Source organism: Hydractinia symbiolongicarpus, chromosome 13 (genome assembly GCF_029227915.1).
Source record: "Hydractinia symbiolongicarpus strain clone_291-10 chromosome 13, HSymV2.1, whole genome shotgun sequence".
NCBI lineage: Eukaryota > Metazoa > Cnidaria > Hydrozoa > Anthoathecata > Hydractiniidae > Hydractinia > Hydractinia symbiolongicarpus.
Window position 1 is genome coordinate 23,929,962 of NC_079887.1, and position 22,154 is coordinate 23,952,115.

A 22,154-nucleotide genomic window follows, 5' to 3' on the forward strand; every position below is an offset into this window, starting at 1 on the left:
ACACTCGCATAAAGGGAAGCATTACTTGCTGCAAATTTTTTTTTGTTTTTTTTGTTTTTAATGTAGTTAGTTAATCAAACCTTAAACATACCTACCCCTGGCCCAACCCTACATTATATTTTTTCTGCCCTGTTGTGTGTAGTTAGATGGGTTTTTCTTGCCTTGTGAAGTCCGCGTAATGTCTTTTCATTACGTAGCGAATATTTATATCTATTTTATTTGTGCCGAAAAACTTTAAAATAGTTACGAAGGCTAAACCATTATTGTTCATACGTCATAAGTAGAGAGAGCGGGGATTAAAGAAAGTATGTTATTTTTGGTATATATTTACTGAATTATTATCTATACTTTAAATAGCCAAACAGCTACAAAGAACTAGTTAAAATTGTGTAAATACGTGATTAATCTATTATGCGTAAGTCAAAATTTAAAATCCAATTAGTATAGCTAACTAGCTTTGCCATTAAACATTTTCCATAGTCATTATAGGTTGCTTGAACATTTCTTGCTTACGCAAGGGAACCACTTGTACCAGCATTTGTATTTGTGTTGTTCAGTTGATGAGTGACCGAAACACTTCTTCAATTTCAAATTGCACTAAATAAACATATTAATTATTTGAATTAGTCCAAGATGACACAAACACACGCGCTAACTCCGAGGTGTGGGGGAAGGTGTTGAATAGTCTTGAATAGTTGTTTCAAGCTTTACAAAATAATTCTTAATCCGTATACGATATGATACAATTGTTTGATATTTACATGAAAAGAGAGGAATTTAGTTTTCCGTATTTCAAATCAACTAAAGACCACTAGTTATAGACGGATTTTAGACTCTCTTCATGGCGTTTTTTTTTAAATTGCTGATAAAAACGACATACTTTTCGATTTAAAAAACAAAAACAAAACACAGCACGACCTTACCTTGTTAAACTTGCATTTACTGGACAGGCAACCTCGCAAGTTATTATACGCAACATTCTTTTGTTTTACGCTTTCAGCCTTTTGCGATTCAGATGCAAACGTAGCAAAGCACTAAAAAAAATCAAGAATGAAAGCTAACAAAAATCTATATTATATATTAAGCTAACAATGCTAGCTACAAGTAGCGATTTTTTCTCAACTCTTTTAACTAGTCTAATAACATAGAATTAAATGTAAAATTCTAAAGCTTCTAGTACTTAATGTAAATGCTACAAAAAACTGAGAAACGAAGTTGCAAAACTGGATAAAGGAAAAGCTGTATCAAGGAATCCGTGCACTCCTGTTAAATCTTACCCCTGAGCCTTGAGCTTGAGCTTGAAGGATATATGGTGCATAACTTGATGGAACATTTTGAGGTGGTGATACTGTGCTAATAGTTTTTGCAGTGGGTTTCGGTGCCTGCGTAGCCTGAGGTGGGGCAGGTGTGTTTGCTCCACTAGCTTTTGCAGTTGGTGGCTGTGAAGGTGCAGCCTGACCAGCACTTCCTACATTGGAATTACCGGATGTAGCTGGTGTGGGGTTTGTGTCAGTGTTAGCATATTGTAGGGCACTTCCTTCACCAGAAGCGGCGTCATCTGGGGTGCCAATCTCTTCATCCTCAGCGTCTCCGGTAAGTGCTTCGAACAAGACGTTATCTGGATGGAGAAAAGCAAGATGGGTTATGAATACAAATCATAAAACAAGCGAAGCAACATTTATCTACATTTAACTGTAAAAAACTGATAATTGTTTTTTTTCTAATAAATCTTAAAGCCGGCATTGTCAAATATATTATGGTATACAAATGTAGGAGGAAATCACGTTTCAATTTTTTATATCATTTCCTATATAAAAATTTGACATTGACGTGTTCCACTAACAAAGGTTTCTTTGAAAAGAATGGTAACATGTATGGTAACGTGTGGTAACGTGTGGTAACGTGTGGTAACGTGTATGGTAACTTTCAAAGTTTTCTCACCTTTTATCACATGTCCATAAATGGCGACGAGAAGAAATCCAAGAATAATGAGAATCTTCATATTTTAAAAATTATTGTCGCTAAAAAAATATACAAGCTCTTTCAGTACAACAACCAATTTTTCTTTATATATCAATTTGATCATCACACAATAAAGAATAATTAAACCCCTTGTTCTTTAGCTTAACTAAAAATTGCTTCCATAAAAAAATAACGACAGAACAACAACAATAACAAAATATATCATCAAAAGTGGTAAAAAAATTATCTCCCTATGCAATTTCGGAACATTGTTTTCGAAAGCAATTTTCTTAAAAGTTTATAATCTACATTAAGATATATACGGAAACGTGATCCAATAAAATGTAGGAGATCTGGTTCGGCAAATTATCAACAACTATGACGTAGTACACGCTTTTATTTTACGTGTTTAATTATAAGAAGCCTAAGGTTAAGATTTTGCCATCTTTGCCAAATTTTTTTCAAACAGTTTTTCGTTCTTTTTACAGGAACACGTGTTTGTTTCATCTATTTTTCAAAAATATTCAATATTTTCGTTAAATCCGACAATATATTTCCTTATTTTTTTTTTTAAAAAAACAAGTAAGGACATTTGAGGCCGAGAAAGTTTTCAAAAAGCAAAGCCTGAGCTAAAGAATGGGGGTGTTCGTATATGCTCCCTTCTGTTCCTCCCTCCCTCTCCCCCCCCTCACCCCAGAACTTTTGTAAGTTTTTTGTGACTCAAAATATGTAGCGTCTTAAAAGCTAAATTAAGAACAAATAAAATCTGTTAGTTTTATTTTCCGGATGACGTTGTAAATATGAAATTATTTTACTGATTTCTATGGTCCACGATAAAAAGGTTTAATATTGACAAAGGGTAAAAGACTTTCAAAATTATTACTTTTACATGCTAGAAATAGCGATATTTAGGGCGTTGTTAGGGCGTAACAGATAGATACGTTTTTTATTTTTTTTTTTTATTTTTTCGACGGGGAGAGAATATTTTTAAATTAAGAGTGTATGCGGCAGAGAAAATTCTTAAATTTTAACACCTTGTTTTTATTTGTGCATAAAGTTATAAATAGAACTTCTCGGATATCATGGATCATTCGCTTCATTGTGTTTCGTGATCAAATTACTTGAAGTTAATCAATATTCAAAAATATAAAATCATACATCAAATTTATAAACTGGCATTATTTTTTTTATTGCGCATTTTAAACGTTATCTTGAAAACGAGGCCACGATGAAATGAAAACAGGAACCTTTGATGCGATGTCTCTATTTCTGGCGATCTTAATGTCGTATAAAAACAATGTTGAAGCATACTTATAATACTAATAACAAGTACGATGCGTTTAGGCCCTATTTCCACGGACCTATTTCTCGTATGCTTTGCTCACAGTATTTGACTGTGGTAATGAAGGCCTTGATATCCTATTGAATTTAGGTTTGTCATCTGTATGATTGAATCTTGTAACTATAATAGTTAGTAGCATTTTTTATGGCGTCTACTTCCTTTGTTATTTTTTTTAAGAATTCATTATCTTCAAGCAGAGTTTACATTATTAGATTTTGTCTGAAGAGTTTTTCTGATTTACCATTCGTATCAGATTCTTGCGTTTACATTTGTATAAGATGTCGAAATTTTTAATTTTTTTATTTTTAACAAGGCTCATTACGCGAGAAGGCGTACTGCTGCTGCAATCGACATTAACTGTCTTACCGTAAAAGGTAAAAGCAACGAAAACAGCGAAAGTGAAGACTTTGATTTCAATTTGTCACAAATGCGAATAATTTCCTTTGTTTTCTTATCCCTGTCTTTGTACAGTGGACTTTTTACATTCCATAAAGGTCCTTCTCTTTTCAAAAGTTCAATAAAAATTTCTGTTTTTGACATTTTGATTTCTTGAAGAATGTTTTTTTCCTTTCGTGCTTTCAAAATCATACCAAAATTCAAATCATTTATATTTTCAAAAGGAAACTGTTACTTCATGGGTTAATTTTCTTCAAACAAAATCTAAAAAAATGAAAATTTTTAACTTTTCAGATTGTGTTTGGCGACAAATATGACGACAAAAAAGTTTCGAATTATTCTGTTGACACTATCAGATTTTGTCGAATCAGATAAATCTATAAGACAAAATCTGATAATGTAAACCCTGCTTTAAATGTTCTTATATCTTTAAAATGAGGAAAATATGGTCATGGAAGAAATAGACGATGCTAAAGTTATCTTGTTGTAAAATATACATGTAATAGTAAAAACAGAGAAACAAAATATTCACAAAAGATTATTTAAATGTAATTCCAGATACACATTGTAATAAATATTATAAGCTGTTTTTTTCTTTTGCGTGGTATTTTTTTTAACTTTTCAAGGAGATAGATAGCACATTCTATAAAATAGCTTTCTATTTTTATAAAATATTTAGATAATGTCTTTAGTTCCCACTAACAACAAATGTGTTATATATAAAAACACAAAAAAAAATAAAGTAAAAAAAAAATATTTCACCTTTTCTTTGCGTACTTCTAACCTGAACGAAAAAATCATAAAGTATGAATAATTGGTTTTAGTATATGATTTTGTGCATATTTTTGTTTTAAAATTTGACCAAACAAACAATGTAATATTTTACTTCTGTTTCTGCTTGGTTACCCACTGTGAAATAATTAAAAGCTGAAAAATAATTCAGATAAATTTACTCAAAATAATATTCGGGACAAATTAAATCTTAATATTTTTGTCTCGCTTTTTTTGATAGGAATCAGGTAAGGGGCGGATACAGGAACTTTCATAAGTCAGTCGAAGGGCGTTCTAATTACTTATGGCGTATATATCGCCTTGCATTGAATTGAGAATACATCGCAGTTTCAAGAGTGTTTGTTTTTCTTGATATTATTAAACATACAATATGCCCTCAACCATCGTAATTTGTCTTGTTGTAAAAACTTCTCAAACAATAAACTAAACCATATTTTATCTTACTTGGAGAACCTATATTAAAGACAATTCCAAGTATATATACAAAACGAAAAAAATGCTGAAGTACACTGTGTCTTGAAAGTACAGACATACCCAAAGCCATATTATACAGAACTGACTTTTCAAATATTTCCTAGTTGTAAAAAATATATTTTTTAAGTACGAAACTTTTCTTCCCACATGCCTCCCATCAATCAATGGCATTCGAATGGCATGCAGGTATTACTACCTGGTATAACAAGAAATTTACTAAGTATTAAAGAGGTTATCCTGACGAATCGGAAGACTACCTACTTAAAAATGAGAATAGGTAAATTTTGAATTTTAAGATTCGGTAGTTAGGTGGTTTCCGAGGGGAGAGTTGAGACGTTGTTAAATTTCGCGGTAACGAAGTTGAAAGTTGTGTTCGCTCTCTGCCATAAAGCCTATTATTCTGTTATATTTTTAACACGCAACACTGAATCATACTCAATTTTAACGAAAAACCTCCATTAAAATACACTTTTCCCGAATTTCATATATTATTGTAATTATGAAGTCATCCAAAATTTTATAAGGGTTCTGTGCTCTTCAAACAAGGATATTCAGATAATTATCATGATAAAAATGAAGTTTTTTAGGCAATATAACAATCTGGTTGAATTTTATTTAGATTTAAAGAAAATAATTATTTTGAAAACGAGGCTATTCTTAGGAAGCTCGGCTATATGAAGGGTTTCAGCTCGAAATTGAGGCACTTAACGAACAGAAATATTTAAGAAATTAGGTAATTTGTTCTACCTTTTGCTAAGGAACATAGGGATAAGAATCATTTTTAGTATCGACCTCTTTAATTGAGTTTGGCATAATTAGGAAATTCGGAAAGGTCTATAAAAGGATAAGGAATTTCATCAAAACCGGAAGAAAGCAATTGCTTATATGATTACGGGGATTTCCCGATTTATGACGCAGTACAAATATATCAGCCCGGGGCACGTTGGAGGCATTCTGATTAGCTTCTTGAAATAGTGCGATGCGAATCTAGAGCCTGGGTGTTGACAACATCGAGATTGAGAAAGACTTTCTCCTTACGATATTTTTTGCATGAGATCGTGTCAGAAAGGGCCAGGGAAGGATAATGATTACAGATTTAATACAGGAACTTTTATCCAGGAGAATCAACGCTTTTCTGGATTCTTATATTTCTGGGTTTTTTTGAAAAAATAAAGTTTGAGAATATGCAGCGCCAGGTAAAACCTCGCTGATTGTACAATCCACATTGTCTAATTAGTAAAGAGCGGCGATGATTATTTAGAAAGTCAATGATTGCCAACCTAAGACAAACTACGCCTATAATTATATTAGATTTATTGGGTAACTGTGACAGTAACTGGGACCATAAGAAAAACTTAAATTTGACAGCAAAAAGTGACGAATGTAAAATCTAAGGAGGTTATGTTTGTTAATAACGCATAAATAAAATTCCGTTTGAACACCTTACAGAATAATAAAAAAATTCAAAAACTATTTGATCGGATCAGTCATATTTAATTCTGCTTTTTTAATTTATTCGAAAAAATTAGAAAATACTCAAATGCGATCTCATTCACTCTTTTAACTGTTCCTAACCACCACAAAGGGTTATTAAACTCTCCTCTTCTTCAAGGGTCATTATCGACCTATATTAACTGGCTGCTTTCATATTTCTGTCTGTAACAGGCAAAGTGGATGTCTTCATTTTCCTTTGATGTAACCGAAAGAAGTGGATGTCTTAAATGTTAAATTTTCTGACGTTACGGCACAACCCTAATAGCATTAATTTAACGTCAATATCTTAATTTAAATTAATGAAGCTATTACAGTACACTTAAGACTTAAGGCTAAATAGCTTGGAAACGGGATGGTGACGTCAGCCACTAGGGACAACCTGGAACTAAATAAAGGTGTTGATGACGTCATCAAAGAAGCTTTAACCCTCAAAATGTCTGCAACCTATACATTTTCTTGATCAGCGTTTCAAGATGTAAACGATGAAGTCTTTGCTGATGTCAGCAAAATTTTTGATCAGCAATCAGCAAAATTTTTGATCAGTCACACAATAGAGAGAAATGGGTATTGTTTTTTTTAAGTTATTTTTTTAATTATTGTTAATTTTATCAAAATTTATTTGTCGTTTCTTTTTTGAGACGTAATACTAACAAACTAGTTGTTAGCCCGTGGAAAAATCCACGGGTTCGCCCGTCCTTTCAATTTACCCGTCGTAACAAAGTGGATAAAAATATGTCGCATTTGATATTTGTGTTTCCGTAACATCATTTTCTAACTCAGCGGGGTTTCCGCGCAGAGACAGACAGACGGAATACGGCTATTATAATAGAGACAAAAAACACAAACAAAATGTGTTCGACATATCCTTTAATTTAGCTTTCGACTCATACATGAGCTATGATCACAATAATTACAACTTTAAAAGTTATAAATTTGTAAAAGATGTCATAAACTCCCATGAGGTGTCTTTTTAAAAATAAAAGAATAAAATTTAATTATGAACGTCGTCAAGACACTAAAAATTGTTGTCGTAGGCACATAGTGACGTCATCAGTAAATGCTCATTGGCTGCTGAATTTAATTTCTTCTTCATTATTTCTCGACCTAATTGGATTTTGTACCAGGCTACTTTCGTAGCTCGAAGGTTGATGTGTTGATTTTCCATTGATGTAGCCGAAAACGTTATGTATTATTTGTTAACTTTTCTGACGTTACAGCACCACGTCTATGCATTAGACTGGTGTCAATATCATTATTTAAAATTAGCTTGTATTTCACTTTTATTTTCAAGGCCTTATATCTTGGCAACGCCTTGAAATAATTGATGTCATCACTCGCGTGAGTAACTAGGGCCAACTGGGGACCAAACTGGTTAAGTTCACCAAAGCCGGGCCGTACTACTCGTTTCAGAACAGACGGATTAATGACGTCATCAAAAAAAGCCTAAATCCTCAGACCATCCGTTTGACCGAAGCACATTACCTTTTGCATTATTTTGGTTAGAGTTCCAAGCTCTACACAATAGAGACAAGGACTAAACAAATTTCTTTAAATAAATTTTCTGTGTCATCTCCTCCTAAACAATCTATATTTTTTCCATTGTTTTCTCCCAGTGGATTTTACCACGGTTTTATCAACTAGTAGATATCATTATAAAAATGTTAGTCTATAAAAAAATGTTTGGTTTGCCGAACTGTGGCACATTTGGCGTACAGATTTACATGATATAAGAACCCAAAGCTAACTAAGCAAAAATAAAACCAAGTTTGTAAAGATAGACTTCCACTCAAAAGCGAATAAGAACGGAAAACTGTGACTTCTAGAGTCCGATTGGTTGATAAACTTTTTGTTCCATTTCAAACTGAAAGTTGAAATTATTTCAATTTTTCTTGTGGACGGGAAAGGAAAAAATATTTATAACAATATTTAGCAGACAGCCTATCAGATTTTTTTTATTGTTAGGTTTTGATCTGTTTTTGTTTTGAGTGAAAATTTATCTTAACAGTTACCTGTGTTGTATATTTATTTCAAAATGGTAGCAAACGTTCGTTATCGTAAAATTTTGTTTCAGTTGATGTTTCAGTTACATCTCAATCCATTACACTCCACCACAGTTACAAAAATTTTGAATAACGAAGGAGAGTTGTTAGGGATTATCACATGTGCTTAAACTGTGTTTGTCTGGGCACGTTTTGTTTACATGTGGGAGAAAAATTACCTAAATGCTTACACATACAAAATCTAAGATGGCATAACTGTTTAGGTATTTATCAGTACATTAATCGCCTTTTAGTAGAAAATTTAACTTAAAAAACAAAGAAGAATCGTACACCGTGACCAGTCTATTCTCAATACTTAAACGATTAGGTGTATACCTTTAGAAATGTTTTAATCCGTTATTACATAAATTGATTGATTGACAATTATATGTAATAATAATTACATTGTTGTAATTTACGTTCTACTGTGAGAATGGCACCTTGACAAAATAACAAAATATAGATATGTTGAAATAATTAGTTGTTGTTGTTCATCATCACATAAACACTGCTCAGCATCAGAACACAGTAAGCTATTAATATTTTATAACAAAAAATTTAGTATCAGTTTTTTGCCTTCACGTATAAATAACTATTTTCCCTTTTTTATAAAGGTTATTCGCAGTTACGTGTTTGTCTTAGGAAACAAATCTTTATTTTCATTTTGAAATGTACAAATTGATTTGTAGTTGACTGTGATGAAATATTCATTTTGTCCAGCTAATTCCTACTCTTACGTAGAATGTCGTGCGTTAATCTATAGTTCTTTCCTAAAGTTTTTATACATATATAAATGTTTGTCATGACACATCCTTGTGTTTAGTCTCTACCAGGGATGGTAGACCCTGACTGAACCTTAGATCATGAGGGGCAAGTGTAATCGGCAAAAGCTAATTGAAGTAGAGCTACTTTGTGCATTGCTAAGATTAGTAGATGCGCTACGAAAAACCTTTATCTACATCACGTTATCCGGATAAGCTATGCTCGAGTTACTATAAATGAATATAAATACAATAAGGTGAGACGTTTATGCAAAAGTATAAATGTTATCATTCACCATTGATACGAGAAATTTGAATTTCTTAATTATAACTAACGGTATGGCTTTCTTTCTGGATAAGTTTATTCATGTAATGGAAACAAATTAACTTTTTATAAAAAATGAAATTTATTGGCGTAGTTAGGATAAAAAATGACGTCATACTTGTGCGAAAGTTTCTTAATTTATCCTTAAAAATAAAAAAAGATCCACCAAAAATATTGATGTTTGAGGTAAAAAGACAACATGATGACGTCATTGTGATGAGAAATGATCAAATATGCCTTCAAGTCTGGTCTTTATTTTATCCCTAGGACCCATATAATTCCTTATCAACACTTTATTAAGTACCTGGTAAAAAAATTTAAAACTGATCAACATATATGAATTTTCAAAATTATTACTTATTTTGTTTTGCAAGAGATTTTAAGAGGAATTCTATATCTTCATTCAACTGCATTTTCTTTGTTGATACTATCACCTTCTAACCACACAATAAACATATGACAGGATCACGTGACCGGAACATAAGCTTCCTCTGCAAAAACATAATGGCCGCCACAGTTGGCCTTGCTCACTTTTTTTATTCATACTTCTTAGTTTCAGCTATTTTTTAAATATTGACATTCCAAGCTTACATAACTGCCAAAGTAATTCTTTAATAATTGTTGGTTATTTTTTAATTAAAGTTTACAGTAAAATTCAATAACGTTTTAAACTTTGACTACTTCGATGAGAAAAATACAATACCCGCAGTTGTTAATTTAATTACTTCATGCTCGAAGTACCGATTAGGGAAATATGTACTAAGGACTATCCTGTTTTTAACAATACTGGTATTTTGTCTGTTTTTGTGCAATTTTACAACCGTGCTACGGATGCATGAAATAGCAAATGCGATATATCCGATTTACGACTACTAATCTTTCTTTTGAAAAAAATGTTGTACAAATTAACATACCGGATTATTCCAATTGAACACATAAAAAATTGTTATCATTCTAAAAATAGTCTTAATATTTTTTTTAATTTTCTTTACAAATAGTTGCCACGAACACAAATTTAAAGACGTCATTATATCTACAAAAAAATTAACAGTTTCCTATCGTCCATCACAGGGGTTCGTCACAGAAATCTTCCATGCACATGTGCCAGACTTTCCAGCATTTTTTGTTTTCATTCAACGCCATTGTGTGTATCAGACATGCGTTGACATCCTCGTTGCACTAAAGAAGAAATGAAAATAAATTTACCTATATCTTTATAAACAGAGCCACTGTGTGCCTGTCAGTCAAAACGGGGTCATGTAAACCACGCAGGAAATATTCAAGCTACAAAATGACAAATGAAATTGACTTTGCTGCAACGTGAAATTTTCTGTGGATATTCAACGGGCTAACGACTAGTCTGTATTATAAGACGCGCTATCTGTCTGTGAGATAATTTAAAACACGCGGGTTTTACAATCAAACACGCCATTATAATCGCAGCGATAATAATGGTAATATCCCCCGTCCAGGTAAACCAACCAATCAACCTTATCGTTTTATTACTATGCGGAATTCGCGGATCAGCGTATTCTTAACTTTTTACGGAAAGTTAATTTCACAGATTGGCATACCTTGATTTTTAATGCTTTTATGTGTCAAATTTATTGAAGAATTTTAAATTGAATGATTTGTCTTGTTTTCATCTCTTAAACGTTTTTTTTAAAAACTTTATAATATATTTTAACTAAAAACATTGCATCAATTTAGGAGGTACTTCTCACAATTTCCCATTAGGCAGTAAAGAACGTTTTTTGCCGGGATTTTTAGTTGTGAATAAAAGTAAATACTTTTCAAAGAACTTAAATATCTCGAAATACTGCGTATATTTCACCCATTAGATTGATTTAATCCCATCAAAATGTCCAATAAACTTACAGAACACACGCCGTCAGCATCGCATTTCTTGTTAAGACATCTCTGCAATTCATCTAAAGCTTTTTCCTGTTTTTCAACTTTCATAGCTACTTCGAACTTCCTTTCATAGCTTTTAAAACACTGAAAACAAAAAAAATTATGATCATTTTAATACAGGAAGTAGCAGTGGAGAGTGGCAACAAATGCTGAAATGGTAACGGGCAGCCTTACCATATACTTAGCATATGAATCCGAATGTTCCTCCTTTTGTATATTTTGAGGGGATTGTTGAGCATCGGAAAGATTTGTTTCGGATTCATCTTGTTCCTCTTTTTCTGGTGTGTTTAAAGTCGCAGGGGGGTCAGTAGGTTCTGAAGGCTTTTCATTCCCTTTCAACGATGGTAAACTTTGGTCATTGCCAGAACCATCTTCTTGTCCTGGTGTGTTTGGAGTCGCAGAGGGATCAGTAGGTACTGAAGGATTCGCATTCTCTTTCAAAGATGGTAAACTTGGTTCATTATTATCACCATCTGCTTCTTCTGGGGTGTTTGGAGTCTCAGAAGGGTCAGTTGGTTCTGAAGCTTTTGGATTAATTTTCAATGTTGGCAAACTTGGTCCTTTACCAGGTCCTGGCACTTTCAACTCTGACGATCCTGTTTCTTCTGGAATATCATTTTCATTGTTTTTACTTTTCCGTGGCTTGGCACCTGAAATAGATGGCGTATCATATAACTCGATGTAACAATCTGTCTATATATTGGGGGAAAATTTAATATTCAATTACGCTGTTAATTAGAGATTATGCTTCACATAAAGAGCAAAGGTCTATTCATGACGACGCCGGAAACAAATTCCAACACCGTTTTAATTACTCAGAGTTTTATGTTTTGCGAAAAAGTGTACATTCAACAATAAAACATGTTTGATCTCTACTTTCTACAAAAAAAAATTAAATGGAATAAGTGGAATATACAACCTTACCTGCGTAACAGATTTCATTATTGATTGTTATGAAGTAGATAAAAAATATCAGTAAAAACGCTTGCATCTCTAATATCAAACCTTCGGCAGAAATATGTTGCTTTTTATAACACCAAACAGGAAGTTTTGGATGTAATCAACCTTGGAAATTTTCGGTACAAAATTTATGCGGCATAATATACATGCAAAAAGCACTAAGCCAGAAAAGCAAAAGTTTTAATTTGTATTGGTCTAACTACATAAGAGCATTTTCTTTTTTGCATTATCCCTTCACAGTATCTTATGCAATCACATCGTGAACGTGCTACAAAACTAATTTGTCATATATTTCTGAACACGAATTAGATTACCGCTTCTGTTATTATGCTCCAGTTAGTGGGCTTCCCTCTGCCTTACTGTAAATACTACCGCTGGGGAAGAGAGGGCATAATTTGCAAATGGGCACTTGTACGCCTTTTAAAAATATTGTCAGGATCACAAAACAATAGCGCACATTTATTGATTTGATTAAAATTCAATACAAAGTTATCCGAAACTTTTTTTAAGTCAGTCATGTTGACTATTGGCATAAAAAATATGCGAGCATTAACATGGAATGTGTGAGGAACCTTTTTGTACTCAACGTAAGTTAACTCCACAAAGGCTTAATCGCATGTGGTGGCTTATTTGTTATAAATAATTTTAAGGAAGAATGGGTCTTAATTTAGCATTCAAGGTACTTTTCTAAGAACAAAACCTGCCATAGAATAGTAACATGAGGTAATCAACTAAGAACAACTTGTACAATTAAGATATTAGGTCGCCTTTTATTTGCTTGTGATGTAAAGTAAGCTTACTTTTGACGCAGTGACAATGACAAAAACCTTGCTTCAAGTTCATGCGTCAAGCAAACTAATCTCTTTATACTAACATGGCACGAAGCTTGTATAAAATGCGACGCAAAATTGACAAATGTGTTATAAAAGTGTTTTTTCGTATTTTCCAGTTCTATAAAAAGTAGATTTTTTTTCACACTTTTTCCGTTCTTTATTGTTAATTTTAAATCGCGTGGTTCCCATCAATGTGTTGATAACAGGGCGTTTTTCAGTTGACTAGATCCGCCAAGACTAACGCTATCTTGGAGTTCGACGGAAAGAATTATGCGGAAAGAAGGTATAATTTCTTAATTTTGCTTTAGATACTGTCATTCAAAAAGCCTGTAAAGAGTTTGGAGGACGTAAAATACTAAAAATTGCATCCAAGGGGCTGTCTCCTCTAAATTTACACAAATTGAGTTTTCAACGGGTTTATTGACTGTATATCTTCATGGTATAACGAAAACTAATAGTACAGTGTCTATTCGTATTTATCTTATTACATGACCACCGTGTAATAACTTCAACCGTGATTTTCTTGACTTGAATGTTTTTAAAAAAAATTTACAACCATACTAAACAATTTTTAAACGACTTCGAACTTAGTCATGTATTGATTTTTTAATTACTACATCGTTATTTTTTAAGCCAATGCGCAAATATTTAACAATACTTCTTATAATAATTATTGCCGCATTCTGTCTCTTCGTCTGCAAGAGAAACGTCGTGCTGCGAAAACACAAAATGTGATACATGGAGGACGGATGAAGCCGTTGTCTTATCCACGGATACGGTCTAGTGTACTAATTAAGATTAAGGAGAGTTTGTTTATCTGACGAGATAACATCATTTTATGATGATTCTCTCACAAAGGTAGATAATACAAGAACAATATCAAAAACTTATCTTTGCTAATATCGCTACATCAATCAGACCAGTATTTTGTCCGTCTCTGCGCAAAATGGTAGCTAAGCTGTCTCTGCGTGATTTTGTAACTGTGTTACAAGCACACAAAATGCGATACATCAAGGGCTACCGAGTATTTTTGTCATTAACGAGATATACGACAGTATATAATGGTTAATAAATTGGTCTTAACAAATGTAGGATCTTAAAAGCCCTGTCATTGTGTATTAATTGAAGTGTGTCAAATGCAGTTGAAGTGGTTAAAAAGCTAGCTGGGTAAACAAGAGATGATAGTTTATATAGTTTTTTGTAATGAGGTTAATTTAGCAGTGACGTTTCTTTTATTGTCGACATCATAAATAAAGATATTTTAGCGAAACTTATTTCTCCAAATTTTGACCCTGTTTGTATAACTAAGCTCCTTAAATTGCAATTTTGTCAAAACAAAAAAATAGTTTACCATATTGTATAATTTTTGACAACTATTACACTCTAGTGTCTATTGTTTTCAAATTTTCTGTGAAGAACAAGAATAGAGATTGAAGCTAACTTCTAAAGTTTGTAACCTTGGTGTTTAATCACGTTTTGTGTTATCGTTTATCGCGAACAAATAAAGTGATTGTTGACGCTTAATAACCATTGGGAATGTAGAAAATAACAGTTATTTAAGAGAGTTTAGATTTGTAGAAGCAGTCTACAAAGATATGGTAACTGAAGCTTAAGTTGGTAGATACGCTTTTATATCTCCATTCTTTCTTACTTTAATTTCTACCATTCTTTTTTATTTGCATCTTTTTTTATTGCTTTTATTATTATATTTATTATATTTATTATATTTATTATATTTATTATATTTATTATATTTATTATATTTATTATATTTATTATATTTATTATATTTATTATATTTATTATATTTATTATATTTATTATATTTATTATATTTATTATATTTATTATATTTATTATATTTATTATATTTATTATATTTATTATATTTATTATATTTATTATATTTATTATATTTATTATATTTATTATATTTATTATATTTATTATATTTATTATATTTATTATATTTATTATATTTATTTTTATTCTATTCGTATAATAATATTCTTTCTACTGGTTCGTTTCCATTTGACTTCATTTTTCGCTATAGCGCAAGAAGCTTAAGATTTTTTTCGTTACCGCATGCCCGTTTTGAAAGACTTTAGATTTTGTCTAAGTGCGCATGCGCAACAAGAAAGCTCATGAGCTTTTTGTGCTATAGCGGAAAATCCAGTCAAATGCAATTGAGCCTTTACTATCATTATTGACCAATTAAATTAACAAAGCATTAATTTTTTAACAAATGACTCGATTTAACTTTTAAAACTTGCGTAGACTTAAAAACAATGAATTCTCATAGAATAAACTTGAATATGAACATTCCGTTGTGGGTGAGATAATTTTGGAATCGCGCCAGAACGAAAACATGCTGCGGAGACAATTTTAGTTTGAAAGTGATGGTGTCAGGTTTGCAGGTCTTCTTTTGAGTGAGCTTACTTTCAGCAATCTTCAAAGAAAGCGACATAAATCGTGATTAAACCAATTTATGTTTAAAAAAAAATGTATGTTTCGTTGTGAAAGATCATTTTAAAACTAAAATGGCTGCCAAATTAAAAAAATGAGGTTTTAATGGTGTTACAACGGCGCATGTATTTGGCGCGTGTAAACCATTTTTTGCAACACGCATTTTTGACGTTTTTCCACTTTCTTTCAAGAATACAGAAGTTTCTTCGTCCTTTCAATGTTCACTTTTAATGATTGGTTAATAAAATTCAGAAGCCACTTAGGCCTCAACCTTCAGGGAATTTTTATTTTAATGGCTTTGAAAAAACGTAAACAAATGCAAGCATGCCACTAATTTGTGTACATTCAATGAACTTTGCATCTTGCATAGCTTCAAAGAACACCGCTTTTAATAGAATTTAAATGAGCGATTTGTGAGTTTTATCTTCTGTTATTCTATACCTCCATCGTATTATCAAAAAAAAAAAAATTAAAAATCGTAAAAAATTAACGCCATTTTAATTATGAACATCTGTACGCTTCAAAGTTCTAGCGGCGTGCTTGGTGGATGATCTAATGTAATGATGGCCATTTCGTAGGTTTGTAGGTCGTTTTTCACTTTTAATTTTCTACAAACTTTGTAATATGCTTTTTAAATACTTTGCATGTTAAGAATAAAATATTGTCATGTTTTCTAGCTATGTACAAATCTTAAACAAACATATTTTTTGGATTTTGGCTTGAAACGTAGATCTTAACAGAGCATGGCTAAGTCCAGTTCTTCTGACAAGCTAGTGTTTATTAAAATATTGTTCTGTATATAGGAGTTAAGTTGCATCGACATTTCAGTTTATAATTACGCCTTCAAATTCGGTGACTCTTTCTAACTTTTATTTAGCTTTATTTTCTAAAAAAATTTTATTGAAATTATGCCGAAGTGTTGCCATGGCGACACTTTGTTTTACGTAAAGTATAATTCTAGAAGAATTTTTACTAAAAAATGTTTTTTACATGTTTTAAAACCTTTATGTGACATGTTAGTTTGTATTGCTATATTATTTTGTGTTGTTATTATTATTGTTAATAAATTCATCGCAATGATACAATCGTTAAAAAATTTCAAAGTTAGTGCTTTCTTTTCTTCATTTAACCGAATTTTATGACGTCATCACCAAAAATGCCGACGTCATTAAGTTTGTTTTCAGCAAATTGTTTATTATTATCCGAACAACACTTGTGGTAAGTTTTAAGTTTATTTATTAGACACTTTTCTGGCAAATATTTAGGTCCCATACCTCTCATTGCCTAGGATATTGGCTGTTACACGAAATTACCCATAAGAATCTCTATGAAAACCTTATAATTGAGAAACTGTAATAACTTTCATTAGGATTATCCTTAGGACTTAAAACTAACAAGGCAAATTTGTTTCGTTACCCTTAACGAAACAAATTTGCCTTTCCGAGAATCTTGATTGCGCCAATAATACCGTTACCCGATGTTTTTGGATTTTCGGGCACTTTTTGGGTGTTATTCATGCGAACTATGCAAAAAGCGAAACGAATATTAAATAAGCTTTATTTGGGTGTCAGAAAATTTAAACGGATTGTAAAAATTAGCATAGTTATTGAATTTTAAGCAGATGGTGGTATAATAGACAAAATTAAAGCATATGGGGAATCTCATTTTCGCTTGATCAATGGAAGGTTTAAGCCAATTTGTTATTACACAAAGGGCGTTAAATTTCATCGGTAGTTATGGAATAAATTTGTGTTTTTAGGCGCATTTGTCGACTTGCAGTCAGGCCATTATACGCAAGCTTTAAGTTGAGTTTCTACCCTCTCCCTTCCCGCTCCTCCCCTATTAACTATACTAGACTTGTTTTAAAGTTAAGCAAACGTTCTTTAGCATGTACTTGTAAGTTGGGTCAGCACGTACATTTCAGGCTCGTAAAATAAACATTAAAAATTTAATAGATATGAAAAAGAAAACTTTAGGGTTTAATTTCATTTCATTTGAATAATTAAAAAAAAAACAGTTCTAGTTCTTGTACGAGCTTAAGTGCAATGTATGATAGCAGCTGCAACACTCAATATTGATTTTCCATATGTCATTTGCTACTGGGAATTTCGCTGCATGGTAGGCCCTTAGCATAGATAAACTAATGATGTTTAAAAGTAAAAACAATAATGTATTTCAATTCTTTACTTAGGAAATTTAACGGAGGCACCTATTGAGATGTAATTTAATGTAGGAAGAAAATAATGAAAGTATCTGTGTTTGTTTTTATCAAGGTCAATGTGCAGCAAATTCGTCGAAATCATGTTGTAAGGATTAAAAGGGGGAATATGGGAGCGGCCCGGAATATTGTATATGTAAGCCTGATTGCTACTTCTTTTAATCCTCGCGCATTCTGAACAACTGCATGTACTTCCAAGTTGGGTCGGCACGTATACCTCAGGCTCATGAAATAAACATTAAAACATTTTATATTGAAAAAGAAATGTTTAGAATTTAAGCGATAGGAGGTCTTGGATAGTCTACGTAGATTTCAAAGCACAGAGCGTTCATAGAAATCTCTCCGTAATACCCATCATTTGTTTATTTGTTTTTTTTAGTAAATACTGAAAATCCGGAACCTGAAAGATGCAGCTTGTAAACCTACTCAAGTATGTTTTCTCAGTGCTGATGTTGTTATCCATATTCCCAATTACATACTATATGAGAGATCGATACATCGAAGTATGGAGAATGAATACTACAATTCATATGTACTCCAGTTCCAGAGAATGCAATTCTCTTAATGTTACTGAATTAATTCAAGGTGAATGGGTGCCGCGTAAGGATCTTACCCCACTCTACGTGAAGACAGTGCATGCGATGAATGATTATGTCCTGTGGAGGCGTGGTAAAAAGCACTTAATTAATCTTCGCAATGACACCAAATGTGGATTAGAGTACCCTGTCAATGGGTTAGTTTTGTCAATACTTAACTTACATTTCTACAAATTTAATTATCAAAGTTACGCTTGAATAATTTTCAAACAAAAGCGAAGAAAAATAGTTTCTATGCTATAATACCCGTATATGTCTGTCTGTCGCGCAAAATTATAGTAGAGAACGGCAGGTATAACGGCATCAAAAGGACGGCTAAACCGTTGGTTTTTCCAAAAGTCTTCAACTCTCTTATTGAATTAACGGTGCATTCTTTTAAATTTTAAAAGATCTATCTTGTCAATCTTATAATTGTTCCTCTTGTCTTATATTTATCAGCGCGCTGAAGACCTTCGCATGATATTTTACGCCAATTCGATGTTTGATTGGTTCAATCTTAAATAAACAACAATAGAATGAAATTTGCTAACCACTCATCTGATAAATTTCTGTACGCGTGAGCATAACTAATGTGTATTTTGCACCATTTCTTTTGTATAATTTATAAAAAATCACTTCAAGCTCTTGCACAAACTTATGTGCAATGTATGATAGCAGCTTCAACACTCAATATTGATTTTCCATATGTTATTTGCTACTGGGAATTTCGCTTCATAGTAGACTCTCAGCATAGACGTCCTAATGATGTTAGAAGTAAAAACAATATACGTTTTTCAATTTCTTACTTAGGAGATTGTGAAGAAGACACCTATGGAGATGTAATTTGCTGTAGAAAGAAAATTATGCAAGCATTTCCGTTTGTTTTTAGGTATCCAGGTCAATGTGCAGCAAATTCGTCGAAACCATGTTGTAACGATCAAAAAGGGGAATGTGGGAGCGGCCCGGAATACTGTAAATGTCTACCTGATTGTACAGATTATTCAAATATTATAAATCCAGAATTAATGGATTGGAAAGAAACCTATTGCCCTTTAGAAGATTACACGTCATTGTCGACATGCGATTTTCTATCAAAGAGATACTCTTCAATTACATTTATTGGGGATTCCCTTGTGCGCCATTTCTTTGAAGCTTTTATGATACATGTGACTGATGATGCCGCGTATGGTGCTATGAACTACAATCTTTCAAGTGACGTCCTCAGTCCTTGCAGAGATGAAATGCAGTTTTCGGAAACGGGCTGTCGCCTTAAATTATTACTTGAATGGAAAGATATAGTTAATCATCATAGGTATTGCAGACATGCTAAAAATAAGATAAAGGCTAGTTACTTTGCTACTCATCTCTTTAAAGAATTACCAGCTGTTTTAGAAATTGTTAAAGAACGTTTGGCAGAAGAACGTCCATTGTTTTTAGTGTATATTGGTGGACATGAATCTTTCGGAGCTGAAAGGGGGTGGGAACGCTTTTTGAAGCCTCTAGTTGAACAATTAAAACTCAACAAAACCAAAAAGCCTTCATTTCTTTGGTTGGGAGGACACACTAATGGACCAACAAAACTCGCTGCTTACGCTAAACATCAAGGCTCAAAGAAGGCCTTCGATTACACAGCAGTACTGTCAGAAAAGTTAGCTAAATACGGTATTTCCGTGTTTGACTATTTTCCGATCACAAAAGATGTGTTTAGTTTTGACGGTACTCATTTTGGATCGAAGCTAAATGGAATGAAGGTTAAGATGCTAATAAAATTGTTGAAATACAACTCATTTGAAGTGCCCTAATGTTCAATTTTTATTTGTAATCTTAATATATTTCACACCATGCAAGCTAAACTAGTTAGGTCATTACTTAGGTTTTAATAACTAAAATAAATTTTATTTCTTTATTATATTTTTTTAGTTTCAAAATCAATATTTCCAACAAGTGTAGTTTAAATCCTAATAAATCCTAATAAAAAACTTTAAGTGTTCCAGAACGAGCTTATATGATGCAAAATATAAGTATATGTATGTAGATATCACAGTAAAGGCAGGTATTAAAATAAAAAACCTGGTTTATTATTATAATCTTAGTGATGGCAGTCTTTATGGCAAGAAAAGTGTCACTTAAAACATTGAAATTTTAGGTTTTGAATTAGGTTATTATTCTGTATACTCTTTTTAGGTACATCTAATTAGTTTTATATAAAATTATTGTAATTTCAAACCTCCCATTATACAGACTGAATTTGTTAGAAAGATCTTATGTTTGTAAGAAATATATTATTGAAGCTGGTTCTCACCTTGTCTTAGCAGCCACACAGTTTTCAACTGAATAAAGGAATTGACATATTTTTGTTTTTTTGCGACAAAATATTGATTGAGCATTTGCCAAAAGCGAAAATTTTGCGAATTATTGCCTATGAGCATATAAGCTGGAAAGATCATGACAATAAAATTCGTTTATATTGTTAAAACCTCTGACCCCTTAAAATCTCTGGACAGTTTCTTGTTGATTTATAGAAGTAATTAGTTTTCCTTATTTGTTAATAGAAATCTAATTCACCGATAAGTTTTCGTTAAATACGAAACTAGTTTTTCCAAAAAATAAGAACTTTAATAACTTTGCCACTTTTAATTCTCTTATAGATTAAGTAGCTACAAATTAATTTAAATATAGGACCCCTTAAAAAGGAACTATTTTTGAGGAGTTTGTAATCAAAATCTGTAAGTTCGACCATCTACTTCCCTATTGTTTTGAACATATAAAACCTTGTAGAAGCGTGAAAATTAAAACGTAAGAAAAACAACAACACTCCATTGGCAGAAAAAAAGTTTTTTTAAAATATTTAAAATTCATTTCTATCTCCGAAGACCCAGATTTCAGTTAAAACTGCTAAAAAGAAAGGGAAGATATTTGCAATTTTCGCGACATGTTTTTAATGCAGATCCTTTTCCGTTGCTATTGTTGTAGCTATTTAAGAGTTTGGGGAAAATAACCAAATTCCTAACGTGTATTTAGGTCTTATTTTCACTTTGCGATACGTTGTCGCATTTGCAGCAAATAGACTACAGCAACCTCTGCTAGATACTTATTACAATAAGAAGATTTTAGCAGTATGGCAATATGTTTTTATCCACGTTTATGACAAACACGTTAATCCAATTGGTGTTCCTTCTGCTTGCAACGATTCTATGTTCAATTTCTTGGGGAAATGACGATGCTATTTTGTTACCAGAACTTTTTGAAAACTACAGACAAAATATCCTTTTTATTGTGCATTGTATGGATTAGTTGATGGGCTTGGAATATGTACAACATTTTTGTACCCTTTGTTCAATAATTTTAAAGAACTTTACATCTCCATTGGGATGGTTATAATAGCGTTGAATTTTTTATGCAAAAAACCGAACTGATATAGTGGGCAAAATTATGAGGTGAATTAAAAGTTTATCTAGACTGACCACATTCTTGAGCTACTTGATGAAATACCCATATATGAAAGTTGAATACGTTATCTCACGGTGCTAAATTCAATATGACATGCATTTTTTAAGATTTGACTAGTTTATTATTTGCATGCAAAATATTCTTTTAAAACAT

The 22,154-nt window shown here is 32.1% G+C and overlaps 3 protein-coding genes across 5 annotated transcripts; 1 reads left to right on the forward strand and 2 right to left on the reverse strand.

Moving 5' to 3' along the window:
• Window positions 1-310: 310 nt before the first annotated feature.
• On the reverse strand, window positions 311-4,715 carry LOC130623743 (uncharacterized). The gene is made up of 5 exons (XM_057439257.1): window positions 4,463-4,715; window positions 1,942-2,021; window positions 1,278-1,618; window positions 924-1,034; window positions 311-597 (listed from the first exon to the last, which is right to left on the reverse strand). Exons 2-5 carry the CDS (start codon window positions 2,000-2,002, stop codon window positions 484-486), a joined length of 627 nt encoding a protein of 208 aa, XP_057295240.1. The 5' UTR covers window positions 2,003-2,021; window positions 4,463-4,715; the 3' UTR covers window positions 311-483.
• A 4,211-nt stretch (window positions 4,716-8,926) lies between these two features.
• On the forward strand, window positions 8,927-20,865 carry LOC130623863 (uncharacterized). 2 transcript variants are annotated; one of them, XM_057439396.1, is made up of 3 exons: window positions 8,927-9,027; window positions 18,356-18,709; window positions 19,441-20,865. In XM_057439396.1, the coding sequence occupies exons 2-3, from the start codon at window positions 18,384-18,386 to the stop codon at window positions 20,351-20,353; spliced, it is 1,239 nt and encodes a 412-aa protein (XP_057295379.1). In that variant the 5' UTR covers window positions 8,927-9,027; window positions 18,356-18,383; the 3' UTR covers window positions 20,354-20,865. The 2 variants fall into 2 exon arrangements, with proteins under 2 accessions (XP_057295379.1, XP_057295378.1); XM_057439395.1 differs by lacking the exon at window positions 8,927-9,027 and adding an exon at window positions 16,106-16,336.
• On the reverse strand, window positions 10,288-12,791 carry LOC130623864 (circumsporozoite protein-like). 2 transcript variants are annotated; one of them, XR_008981162.1, is made up of 3 exons: window positions 12,424-12,791; window positions 11,464-12,149; window positions 10,288-10,764 (listed from the first exon to the last, which is right to left on the reverse strand). XR_008981162.1 is itself a non-coding variant. In XM_057439397.1 (2 exons), the coding sequence occupies exons 1-2, from the start codon at window positions 12,488-12,490 to the stop codon at window positions 11,611-11,613; spliced, it is 606 nt and encodes a 201-aa protein (XP_057295380.1). In that variant the 5' UTR covers window positions 12,491-12,791; the 3' UTR covers window positions 11,303-11,610. The 2 variants fall into 2 exon arrangements, 1 of the variants encoding a protein (XP_057295380.1); XM_057439397.1 differs by lacking the exon at window positions 10,288-10,764 and having other exon boundaries at window positions 11,303-12,149.
• Window positions 20,866-22,154: the final 1,289 nt, after the last annotated feature.